At 36.5% G+C, this 13102-nt stretch overlaps 1 protein-coding gene across 1 annotated transcript in view; it reads left to right on the forward strand.

Moving 5' to 3' along the window:
* The window catches only part of RELN (reelin), a 495668-nt gene that overhangs the window by 66053 nt on the left and 416513 nt on the right, over positions 1-13102 (forward strand). The window contains exon 2 of the mRNA XM_029918775.1: positions 1361-1471. Within this exon, the coding sequence (XP_029774635.1) occupies positions 1361-1471 (111 nt within the window). The remainder of the gene's footprint in view (positions 1-1360; positions 1472-13102) is intronic.

Here is a 13102-nt window from a genome sequence, read left to right on the forward strand (position 1 = left end):
CAAGTAGAGAGAAAACAACAGAGACGCCAGGTAAACATCATCAAACATTTTTAGATGATAACGGATGGTCCTGAACAAGGTTCTTAATTGCTCTATGCCACAAATTCCTCATTGGTATCCTGGGAATAATAATAGTACCCTTTCTATAGAAATGTTTTGATAATGAAATGAGATAATACATGTTAACTGTTTAGCTCAATGCCTGGCTGAGTAGTTTATATGCCAGCAGTCAAAATATTAGCTATTATTAAAGGATCTGGAGGTGATTTACTCCAATATCCAATGCCATTTTCGGGGTAGCATGATGTCAGCCTATTCTGTTGGTCTATGAGTCTTGTTTAATGCTTTATAATGTGGAGGTTTCAGACCATTCAGCTCTATTCACTGGATTTCCTGGAGTGTAATTTAAACATTCTCATCAAAGTTAATGTGACTCTGGCCATTCTCCTTACTGCCACCAAGCATGATGATTGCCTTTTACTGTGCACTGCCAAAATAATATCACCCTTTCCTGGCTGCTTCCTACAAATGGCATCATCTAAATTTATAAAACCAACGCAGGAGAAAATATTATGTCAAAGAGGAAATTATGATCATTTTTTCGGGTGGTAATAAGCAAGATAAAATTTTAAGAAGCCAAACCTGAGTAGCATCCTGATGCATTTGATTTGACCTTCTTCTTCCCAGGAACATCCTGATTTTCTGGTTATGAAACCATCCGGATTCCTCTTGTGGTCTTTGTTCTAAAACTTAAAATGTGCAGTGGTCTTCCTTTTTTGTTCTCAAAAGGAAAAGGGCTAACTGTCTTCATGCAAATTAGTCTGCTTTTGTTGAAGAACTTCAGGGGATTCATCTATGAAATGTAGATGCACAATAAGAAAAACAGTGCATGTTACTGTCCTTCTTTCAGCCGATGTAAGATTGTTTCCCACAGTATGGAATACAAAAAAAAAAAAGAAAAAGAAAAAAGAAAAAGAAAAAGTATTTAATTACAATGCCAAAACTCCAGCAATCCCTTTGACTGCCTTCAGGGGTGGTGGTGGTGGTGAGGGAAACTAGCTATTCAGTACTGCATTATTTTCGGATGATTTTGCATATGGCTGGGGAACATGTAAATGAATGCAGAAAGATAGAACTAATGTTCTAAATTTAGGACCAGCAATTACAGGCATTGGAATTCTGAGCTGCTTTTTACTCCTCTTTAATTTCTACTACAAAGAAAATACTGACTACCATAGTATAAAAATAATTTTTTAAATAGTGAGTAAAAGTTGTTTTGACAATATTTAACACTTTAGAAATGTATCTCATTCTTCTGATTGTATTAATTGAAGTTTCTTTTTCCCTCCCTGTATTTCAGTGACGATTTCAACAAGCACCTTCTTTGATGGCTTGCTGGTGACAGGACTATACACATCTACAAGTGTGCAGGCTTCACAGAGCATTGGAGGCTCCAATGCTTTTGGATTTGGTAAGTGATCCTGACATAAGAAACCAATCATTGTCAATGATTAAACAGTTATAGGTCTTATTTTTTGAAATATCTTTTTAAAAATCATTAGACATTTATTATTTCAGAGAAAATAATCTGAAGTGATTTTTATGTTGTTTACTTGTAGTTAGATGAAGTGAAATAAGTCCTGTAAATGTACAGTCAACTCTGATGTTCGTGTATTCAATAACCTGGCTTTTAAAAAAAGTTTTATTATTTATTTTTAGATAAACTCTGTCCCAACGTGGGGCTTGAACTCACAATTCTATGATCAAGAGTTGCATGCTCTACTGACTGGGCCAGCCAGGTGCCCCTCCGTAGCCTGCTTTTATAAACAGTGCTTAAGATCCTGGATTAGATGAAAAGTGTCATGTTAAATTTGGCAAGTAAGCATTGTACAAAGACAGTAATGACTGTTGAAATGATTGAATTCTATGAGTATTCATGAAAGAGTGTGTTTTAATATTTAAAATACTTAGGTGGAGTCCTTGTCCTTGAGCCAGAGACCTGGCAGGTTACTTACATGGGGAAGCAGAAGGCTACATGATCGTTACTGATCCCCGAGGATTCTCAATTTGGAAATCCCTAGTTTACCCATTATGCGATAAACGTGCCAAGCTGGAATTAAGTAGGCCCTTTTCAGCATCAAAAATGCAAATTTAATATATCCATTTATGTAAGACATGAAATCACTGATCTTACTCTGAAATTGGAAAATGGCACAAGACTGCCTATGTTGATATGAAAAAGATAGAATTGTGTTATCAGAGGCAGCCATGTGTTCAGCGTTTTATCTTTTCTGGGGTATTTATTAAATAGATAATTTTTACCTACTTTTGATCTATGAAAGGACACCTCTGAGCCAAGTCCTGGTAGCAGCTCTGTCTAGGTGATTCACTGATTGATGTCGGAGCATCCATGTGGATGCCCCATTGTCGCCCTGCTGGCCTCGTATGAGACTCACAGCCTCAGAGCTTAAAGGAAACTGGAAGTCACTTAATCATCATGTTAAGTTATTTGACACTGAGAATTTGTCCTATTTTTAAAAGATCTCAGATAAGCTTTTACAATGTGTGAGTAACTACTTCTAAGTTCTAGTCCTTCAGAAAAAAATTCTTGGGTCTAAAAATTCCGCTCATTTGGCTGCATGATATGGGTACATAATATATGTGTACATAAAATAAATTATACACTACCTGTTACGTTACAAAAGGACTCAAAAGTAAGTTTGCCAGATTTAACAAATAAAAATTTATAGGATGTCTGGTTAAAATTGAATTTTAGATAAGCAGTTTTTGAGTAAAAGAATATGAGATTTGGCATAAAGCATTCAGGGTTCCATTTTAGCCCAATTAAATCAAAACCTCTGGCGGCAGGGTGGGGGATTGATTGTTTCTAAAAGTCCCCAGGAGTTTCTGATGTTCATCCAGGGCTGAGAGCTGCTGTAATTAGTCCGTCCAGGGTCTGGAGCAGCAACAGAGTTCCAGGCCTTTCTTTAGACTCAGTAAGTCAGATATTCTGGGAGTGGGACTCAGTGATCACTTTCTAAGAAGCACTTCAGGTGATTTTGATACACACTAAAGTTTGAGAACCCTTCATTTTACATTAATTAAAATAGAAGAGACAGATGTTAATTACATGACCACATAAATATGTAATAGTGACTCTTGCTAGGGGCAAGTTGGAAAAGTACTGAGTGCTGGGAAAGCATATACCAGAGAAACTAGATCCAGTCTGGAGTAAAATGGGATGTCATTGGGAGAGGCTTTCCTGAGGAAGTCGTGGTAAGCTGAGATGTAAGCTTAATTTCCTCATCTATGAAATGAGGTTGGTAAGGCAACCTGCTTCATAAGATGTTGAGTAGCCTTGAAAATTGAAATGATTTATGTGAAGCCCTTAGCACATAGGAAACACTCAGTAAAACTAGGTGTTCCAAAATTATAAATTTTGGTAACTGAAGTGGCTGATTTCCCCAGTCTAGGACTTGTATATACTTCCTTTAGGGGGCAAAAAACCAGTATTCAAAAGAAATTGATCTGGGGTTTGTAGACCCAGATGATTTGAGAGGACTTGGGTGAATGAAATAACTATCACTTGCCAAGATGGACACATAAAATTCTGTGTCCTATTGCCTCCTATTTTAGTAAGCTGAACAAAAAAACTAGCACTGCAATTGTGAGAAATTATTTGAGACACTTGATCCTTCAAGACATTTTATTGTATTAATTATATTATATTTTATTTCATTTCATTTTATTTAAGAGAGAGAGACAGAGGGAGAAGGAGAGCGAGAGAGAGAGAGCGCATGTGAGCGAGGAAGGGGCAGAGAGAGAGGGAGATAGAATCCCAAGCAGGCTCCAAGCTGTTAGCACAGAGCCCGATGTAGGGTTCGAACTCAAGAATGTTGAGATCATGATCTAAGCTGATATCAAGAGTCAGATGCTTAATGGACTGAGCCACTTAACTGCCTGAAGACATTTTCTATGGTAGCTTTGAAAGCTGTAGAACTGCAGTTTCTCTTGAATTAGAATGTTTTTGATTAGATTACATTATCCTTAGTCTTCCCTTTACATCAACCCTGTATTATTAGGTTGATGGTCTGAAGAGGCTTCTAAACACAAAGCCCATGGATGGTAGCTTGACTTCCATAAACAAAGCTCAGGTCTCCTACTAGTCAATTGGCATTTTTATGGGGCATGATTTTTCTATGGATGGATACATTAGTGAGATCTTTTTTAAGTTCCAGTAATATCCAAATAATTTTATGTGGTTTTATATGACAGTGGCAAATTACCTTAAAGATTTTGGTTATATTACCTCCATATTGTTAAACAGAGTAAATCTTCATAAGCAATGTTTTGAATAGAGAGCAGGAAATAAAATGTCTGTTTAGATAAATGATCACTTTCAAAAACAAAAGAACATTATTTTCTTTTGGTATTTAACATATTCTTTACAATTTAAGAAAAAGAAAAAGATTGAATTCGAGTAGGGTGCAGGTAAGAAAGGAGAGGAAACTCTTACAGGAGGTAAACTGTAAAAGAGTTGCTGCTTTTTGGTGGGTTAGTAGTTGCAGCGGGATCAGGTTGAAAAAATGTGGCATTCTTTGATCTAGAACAAAAGAGTTATTGAATACATAATCTGTCATTAGGCTCTGACTTGATTGATGGAATGTTAAGCAAACTTGATTTGTTTGGCATTTTCCCAACATAGTAGGATCCATGTGTGTTATGTTTAACTAGCTGTGTTAAATAAGACGAAATAAAACATATAGTTGAATCTAAAAAGGTACTTCTGAAAGTTTTTTCCACTTAAAACTTAATGTTAATTGTACTAATTACGTGAAAGTTATAGCCACTCTCCTTTAAATATAAAATGTGTGTGTGTGACTAGCCAAAATAAGGCTATAATTATTCTTAAGATACTGTTGTATAAATGTAATTCCACCAACATAACTACAGCCTTTTATGCAAAATGAGAATTCTTTAAAATGCATGCCTCACTGACCAAAAATAGACAAATGCCTAATAGCCAGAAATACATTAAAACAATAGCTATGCAAAAGATGACTGTACGCCAGCAATGCATGATTTGAAATACCTCATTTTGCTTGTCAATATAAGAAAACATGCTGCCCTAGGGAAGAGTGATGTTTAATTATGGGTATCTCTTTGTGCATCCCAGAACAAAAATGCTTCCTCTTGTCTTTGGCATTGAATTCTAGCTCAATCATGTAAATCTTCAAGGCTCTTTGTGGCCGCTCAATGAAGGGCTATTTGAATATCCTTTCATACAAAATTATTCCTTTTCCAGAGGCTGAAATGCATTTTACTCAATATTTAGTATTCTGGCTTTAAAGCGTTTCACTAAATTTTTGATATTCTGGCTCTAAAACCAGAGAACTAGGTTTGCAGGTCTGCTGAGTAGCAACCACACTTCAAATTGTTAGATGTTGTATAAATTCAACTTTTGTGCTGTATCATTTTGCTCAGCTAATACGTGAGCCACTTTAACAGGTTCTCATGTAAACTTTCATAATTTTCTATTTGTATCCTTATCTTTTTCTATAAGGAAATGAGGTATTCTAGATACAGTTCTAGATCGTTGTTAAGTTACAAAATTCTGAAAATGGCAAGGTTTGATGAAATCCAAGTTTGGGCAGAAAATTTGGTGACCAGATCCATGATTTTTTTCTTTTTGATTTTTGCTTTTAAACATTCAATCGTGTCATGCTCTTAATAGAGATTAAGCAACTAACATAAATATTTAATATTTTCAATATTATTTTTAAAACATGGTATCATAATTTTTTAACTTAATGATCTGATTTTTTCTTCGCTGTGATTTGACACTTTAGATGAATAGGGATATATATACACAAAACAGATTATTTAAATGTTTTAAGAAAGATTAAAAAATTTTGTAAACCCTATGTTGGTCACTAGTTAATAAAAATGGGTACTTTACCAGTAGATTTAGATTGTATGTTAATGTTTCATTGCCATGATGCATGTCTTTGTTACTACTTTGCTTTATTGTTATTAAAAATAAAAATATAGGCTTTATTTGAGCTAATTTTTAGTTATCTTTCACGTTAAAACTAAGTAGAACCTTTTACAACTTTACTAATTGTCACTAGGACTCCTACATCCTTGGACATTAGCTACAGTTTAGTCTTAGGTGTCCTCTCCTTGTGACTTTGAGACACATGTATGTTATGAATACTACGTACACGCATTTAGGTCTTTATATTTTTGAAGAAGGAACAGCCACTAGCAACTTCATGAAATAGGGTCCTGTCTAGTAATGCTTTTTATTTACTAGCCTAAATTAAGCTAAATTACTTAGCATCCTTCTTAAATTTATTTTGTCTGTCTCTTTATGAAGAAATGCTTTTGTAACATGCTTGAGGAATTGCAAACATATTCAGGGATTTTGAAGGCATGACCTTTTATTAGATATGGTAAATGATCTGTAATTAACAAGAAGACTTTAGGTTAATTAAGCAAATTGCTCTAGTCAGTGTTACCGGCGCATAGCTGACAAGAACTGAAATTGCCATTAATTTTTCCTATTTACTGGGTATTAACCTAAGTTTGGTCCTAATTCATTAATTTGCTCTCATTTCCACTTGCATATGCCAGCATTACCTTCATTAAGAGATAGTATGATGTAGGGGCACCTGGATGGCTCAGTCGGTTAAGCTTCTGACTTTGGCTCAGGTCGTGATCTCACAGTTTGTGAATTCCAGCCTGGTATCAGGATCTCTGCTGTCAGCACAGAGCTCACTTCAGATCCTCTGTCCCCCTCTCTCTCTGCCCCCTTCCCCTCCTCTCGCTTAAAGATAAATGAACATTAAAAAAATAAACAAATAGTATAATGTAGTTTGACATATGACAAGGAATTCAGGGATTATTTCCCAATAACTAAAAAGAATCACTTTCTAGGATAGTGGACATGAAGAATATAAAGTTATTGAATTAGTCAATCAGCAAATTGCTAAAGTAAATGTTGAGGGGCATGAGATTTGGGCCAAGTGGAGGAGTTAGTGGAGAAAGGCAGCTCAGTGCAGGGGTCTATCACATGACCTCCAGAGCTAGGCCGCTCACCTTCTACGGGTCCTTGACACTGATTCTTGCTAACTTAGGCCATATTCTTTCTTTCCCTAAGCCTCCGTGTCTGCATTTGTAAAATGGTAACAAAGGCATCTAGTTCACAAAATTGTTGGGTCGATGAAGTGAATTATCTATTCAAGTGCCTAGTATATGTGCTTAAAATAGGTATTATTTAAAACCTCAGAAAGAAGTGAGAATCCTTTCTTTAAGATAGCAAACAGAATGAAAAGATAATTCCAGTGGCAGAATATTTGGAAGAGAGAGGTTGACTTTAGTTTGGATGGTGAACAATGCACCCAGTTTCGTATCCATAGAATTTAGAGCTGACATGACCTCTGGTAGAGCTCCGCTCAGCCCCTGCCCCAGTGTTAGGTAAGGAGCAAGGCTTAGGAAGGGCAAGTAGTGGCTGTTTCATGAGATGGTGTAAGTGTGACGAGTAACACCAGGTCTTCTGACATCATATTCTCAGATACTTTTTTTTTTGAAATATAATTCACATGTCATAAACTTTTCCATTGTAAGATATACATTTCAGTGATTTCCAATATGTTCATGAGGTTGTACAACCAACACCACTATCTAATTTTAGAATATTTCATTACCTCCAGAAGAAACTCCATTCCCGTATAGTGGTCACTCCCCATTCCTTCCCCGACACCGTTCCTGACAACCATTACTCTGGTTTCTGTCTCTATGCATTTGCCTATTTTGTACGTTTCATGTAAAGAGAATTGTACAGTATGTGGCCTTTTGTGTCTGGCTCTTCTACTCAGAATCATGTTTTCAGTGTTCATCCCTGTTGTGGCAGGTATCGGGTACTTCATCCCATTTTATGGTTATATAATATTCCATTATATCGCTATATCACATTTTACTCAATGGTTGGAAGTTTGACAGTTCCCCGATTCTTAAAAGGAGTTAGGGTGGTACAGATTGGGAAAGAAAAAGTTTAAAGAGGCTGCAAAGCAATTGGAACAACCAGTGTCCTTCAGGACCTAACAGCAGCTCTAACCTCTGAAGATCAAATTATTTAGTCTGTTCCATGGCTTAGACTTGAAAATGATTAAATCTAAAAATCAAGAGGAATTACTCCTCTGCCCTCCTTCCTGTCTTTTAAGGGAGATAGGCCAGTGTGGCATGATTTTACCCTAACCCTTTGGCCCCACAAAGGGTTAGGCCATGAGGGAGATACACAAGTCAAGTTGAGTCAATCAAATTTATCAGTACAGGAATTTGCAATCAAGACTCATCAATCCCAGTCAAACTTTTCGTGAGCTTGTTAGATCAAGGCACATGTAAACATTTGGGAGCTCTGGGCAGCCATCATCTACAACAGCTCAGGGGAATATTGTGTAGGGAGAGGAGGAGAGACAGACAGAATGCTGCCTGATGTGCCGGAGCTTTCCAGGCTCTTATTTTAGGCTTTCTTCCCATCAGGCTCAGATTTCTTGAGTTCTAAGAAACACTAATAAAAATAGCTAACATTTATCAAATACTTGCTATGTGCCAGGTGTGTTGTAGGTATTAACTCTTGATCCTAAAAAAATCCTACTAATTATTCTTTTTGTAGATAAAGAACCTGAGGCACAGAGAGGATAAGTAACTTGCCCAAGGTCGTGCATAGGGAGTTGCAAAGCCATAATTAAAACACAGTTTTGGGGTGCCTGGGTGGCTCAGTTAGTTAAGTGTCCAACTTCAGCTCAGGTCACGATCTCACGGTTTGTGAGTTCAAGCCCCATGTCGGGCTCTGTGCTGACAGCTCAGAGCCTGGATCCTGCTACAGATTCTGCGTCTGCCTCTCTCTCTTCCCCCACCACCCCCTCTCCCTCTCAAAACAAGTAAATAAACACTGGAAAAAACTAAAAAACAAAAAACAAAACTCAGGTTTTTATAGCCTCTCCTTAAGCTCTCCTTACAGCCCAAGGTCACTTGAGCTGGTTTCTATTACAACCAAAAGAACCTTGAATTAAAGAAGGCCCTCTCTGCTATAACTCTGCCTATAACTCCCCAAACTCCTGTCGTTTCTTTATAGTCCCATACATTCTCACTACACACACACACACACACACACACACACACACGCACACACACACACACTGTGCACCAGTCATAACCCACATTTCCAGTGCATTTCCACCACACACACACACACACACACACACACACACACACACACCCCCTTCACCAATCATAATAACCCATACACAGTTCCAAAATCCCAGCTGCTTTAAACTTCATGCCTTTGTTTATAGTGCTTGGAATACCTTCTGGTTCTCTCTGCTGAGTGGACATTCTGCCATCTTTTAGGGCCTCTGTCCTGCCTCATCTCTCTATTTAGCCTTTATGACTCTACTTCCTGCTCCTCCCTGGTGCCCACCTCCATGGATCTCTCTACTCTGCTCTCCATACTTCACTCCCTGACCTCTGCCAGCATCTCTATTGAATTTATTTGTTTAAAACCTTTATATCTCTTTGAGGACAAGAGATGGTCTCATCATCTTCCCTCTCCTGGTATATAACAAGTGCTCCGTAAATATTTATTGAATGAATAAGCCAATATAAATCTTTGAGGATTCATAGGATATTTTACTACCAGAGCTGACATCAGTAAATGTATGTATGTGTGTAAGTGTCCCTCATGGACAAGAGAGCAAATATTACTATCTTAAACTTCTAGGATATTTCTGAGTCTATATTACGTGCATATGAGCCTACACCTCTATACATATATGTAAAACTGTACAAACATACATTTTATCATAGATTCTGGGGACATTTATTATCCTGCCTACCATGTTGTCCCTTTTTTTCCTGGAGGTGGCAGGCACTAATGCATTTAGATAGGAGAGTGATTGATTAAGTGACTTTTTTAGAATCAAGGGATGGGAAGAAGTTCAAGAGATTGTCCAGTCCAGACTTATATCTTAGGGCCAGTCAGTGTCCTAATGATATATGATAGTTAAATTATTATTTTCTCTCTTAGATCTTTCCCAAGGTGATGACTCTATAATTTTCTAGGAGTGTATTCACTTGATAATATCAAGTGAGATGATTAAGAAAGGTTTCCTGGTACATATGTGCAGCCCTTACTTCAATTTCGATGCTTTTCTCATATAATTTCTTATGTAATTGCAAAAGGTAAGTGTTTGTTAAAAAGTCATTAAGTAATTTGTTTTCTTTCCTTTAGGCTGAAAAAAAACCACACTCCATGTAAGGTTCAACCATGTCATAGCTCCTGAAGGAGCTTGTCAGTTTTCTCTAGACACTTTACAGATTTGAGATTCAGGAATTTAGCCCTGATAAGATATGTGCCCTAAAACCATTGTAGGTACTTTAAAGATGTATTCCTATGGTAGAGCAGTTCTTCTAATTCCTTCCTGCTCCTTATTCCTGTTCAAATCCATGTGCTTGGAATTGAAGTAAAATGGTATGTCATAAATAAGACCGTCAGGAAAGTCACATTTTTAGAGCAGATTCTAGTGGAAGTTGCCACTGTGCTATGTAAGTTAGGATTTTTGAGATTATTTTGTTATAATTTCAGTGTTGAAAGATTGTGAAGAGACTCTTCTCTCTGGCAAATGTAACCTTATTAAAGAAGATACTTGCTCCCAAAACAGCACTGAACGAACAAGGACAGAGTAATAGGTTTTTATGTGGAGTACTTTCTCATGTGTCAAAGTTTTAAAAATAATTCTGGAAAATAGGTTTTCCTAAATGAGGTCTTATCCTTTAGCAGATAAAGACAGAATCAGGAATATTTTGCTCTTTATTTTTGTTACTCTTAAAAACCACTTAGGAATCATGAGTCTTTAATGATAAGAGATACTGTTTTATAGAAGAGTGACACTTCCTGTAGTATGCCATACTGTCCATTTTAACAGGAAAAAAGATGGAAGTATATGTTTAAGGAAATAAACTTACAATTGTGAGTCTGGTCTAGCAGTTATTTTGCTTGTAATGTGGTTTACTCTTGAAGTTTTCCAGTCCTCCTTTTGGGTATCTGCATAATGATAAAAGAGTTTATGTCTCATATTCACAGTAATTGATTTATAAATACTCTTGGTTCTTTCTTGGCAGTTAAATCTAAGAACAACTTAGAATAATTAAAATAATTTTATAATGTTATTTCTTCCTAGAAATAATTCTGATAATAATCTTTGAAGTGTTTTTGAAAAGTAGTGAAAGTAAATTCTTGGCATGGCCTAGAAAATAGCTCTGGATGCAGCATATGCACTTGATAATAGATGTAGGAGTCCAATAAAGGCACTTCACCAAATGCTGTTATGTTTCCACTCTTGTCTTCTATTCTGTAGTTTGTATTCAGCCCTCTGATGCTGAGCTTTGCATGTCGCCTAATAGATGTGTAGGCTGCTCTCGGAGGCAAGCACACAACTAAATTACTGTTTTCAGGACTCTGAATGTCTGAATGGAAAGATACTTGCTGGCGGGGGAGTTGCCATTTTGGAAAACAGAATAGCAAAATTGTTAATATTTTGGTAAAAGTTCAGACTGAGCTGCTTTCCTGCTTTTCCTTCCACATGTTTTCCTACGTCGGAACCATGTTGTTGCTATTATCTAGTTAATTATGTTATTTCTGGTTCTTCTTCAGAACAGGGCCTCTCCACATGAACTCTGGTAAATTGCAAGTTAAAAGTAAAAATAAATGGAGCTATCAGAGATTGTGTTCTGGGAAGATGTTTTGTTTATCCTTAATGGCTTTCTGTTTAAAATAATTAGTTATTTGTATTATGAGAAGATTCTATTTTAACCAAACTTTTAGTCTGTGTGATCCAATACCATTGTTAACACTAATAACAAAAAATGGTGAGAAATCTGTTACTAATAAGGAAGAATTCAATTGGGTTTGGCTTTCTGTTTCTAGAGAATGGGACAAATGAGCAGCTCTAGAATAATTATGAGGTTGATGAAGTTTATCCTTCAGGTCCTTAGCCTGTCCTCTCACTTTTCTCTCTTTCTTTCTTCTTGTCCCACTTTTAAGAAGGAGATGATATCAGACACATCTTTGAATGAATTTTAAAATGTTGCACTATTAGCAACTTTTCCCACACTGCCTCTTGCAATCATTAGTGTCTTATGATATGTTAATAGGTCTTACATGGCGAAAGTGTATTGCAGTCTAAAAAAGTTTGGAATATGTTAGTTAAACAAAATTAAATAGTACTTCTTAGAATCTTTAATATACTTTTCTTTTGGGGGGTGCCTGTGTGGCTCAGTTGGTTGAGTGCCAACTTTGGCTCAGGTCATGATCTCATAGTTCTTGAATTCGAACCCTGCATCTGGCTCTGTGCTGGCCACTGCAGCCTGGAGCCTGCTTCAGATTCAGTGTCTCTCCCTCTCTCTCTGCCCCTCCCCTGCTCATGCACACACTCTCTCTCTTTCTGAAAAATAAGCATTAAAATTTAATATATATATAATATATATATATATATTATATATATATACTTTTCTTTTGAAATCTAGTTCACATAATATAAAGCTTAGCATTTCAAAGTGGACAGCCCTGTGATTCTTTGTATGTTTAGTGTTCTGCAAGCATCACCACCAACTAATTTGAAAACATTTCCATCACCCCAGAAAGAACTCTTACCTATTAAATTCGGTCAGTTCTAAATCCCTTTCCTCTCATCCCCTGGCAGCCACTAATCTACTTTCTGTCTCTGTGTATTTGCCTCTTCTGGGCATTTTATATAGATGAAATCATATGGTATGTATTTGACATATTTTCAAGGTTTATCTTTCCTGAAGCATATTGAAGAATGCAGTACTTCATTCTTATTTATGGCTGAAGAATTGTCCATTGTTTGAGTATTCCATATTTTATTTATCATACATCTGTTGATAGATATTTGGATTGTTTCCATTTTGGCTATTACAAATGACACTCCCATGGACATTTGTGTAGAAGTTTCTTGTGTGTATATACATTTTATTTATTTATTTATTTACTTACTTACTTACTTATTGAGCATGAGCT

The sequence above is a fragment of the Suricata suricatta genome, chromosome 2 (genome assembly GCF_006229205.1).
Source record: "Suricata suricatta isolate VVHF042 chromosome 2, meerkat_22Aug2017_6uvM2_HiC, whole genome shotgun sequence".
NCBI lineage: Eukaryota > Metazoa > Chordata > Mammalia > Carnivora > Herpestidae > Suricata > Suricata suricatta.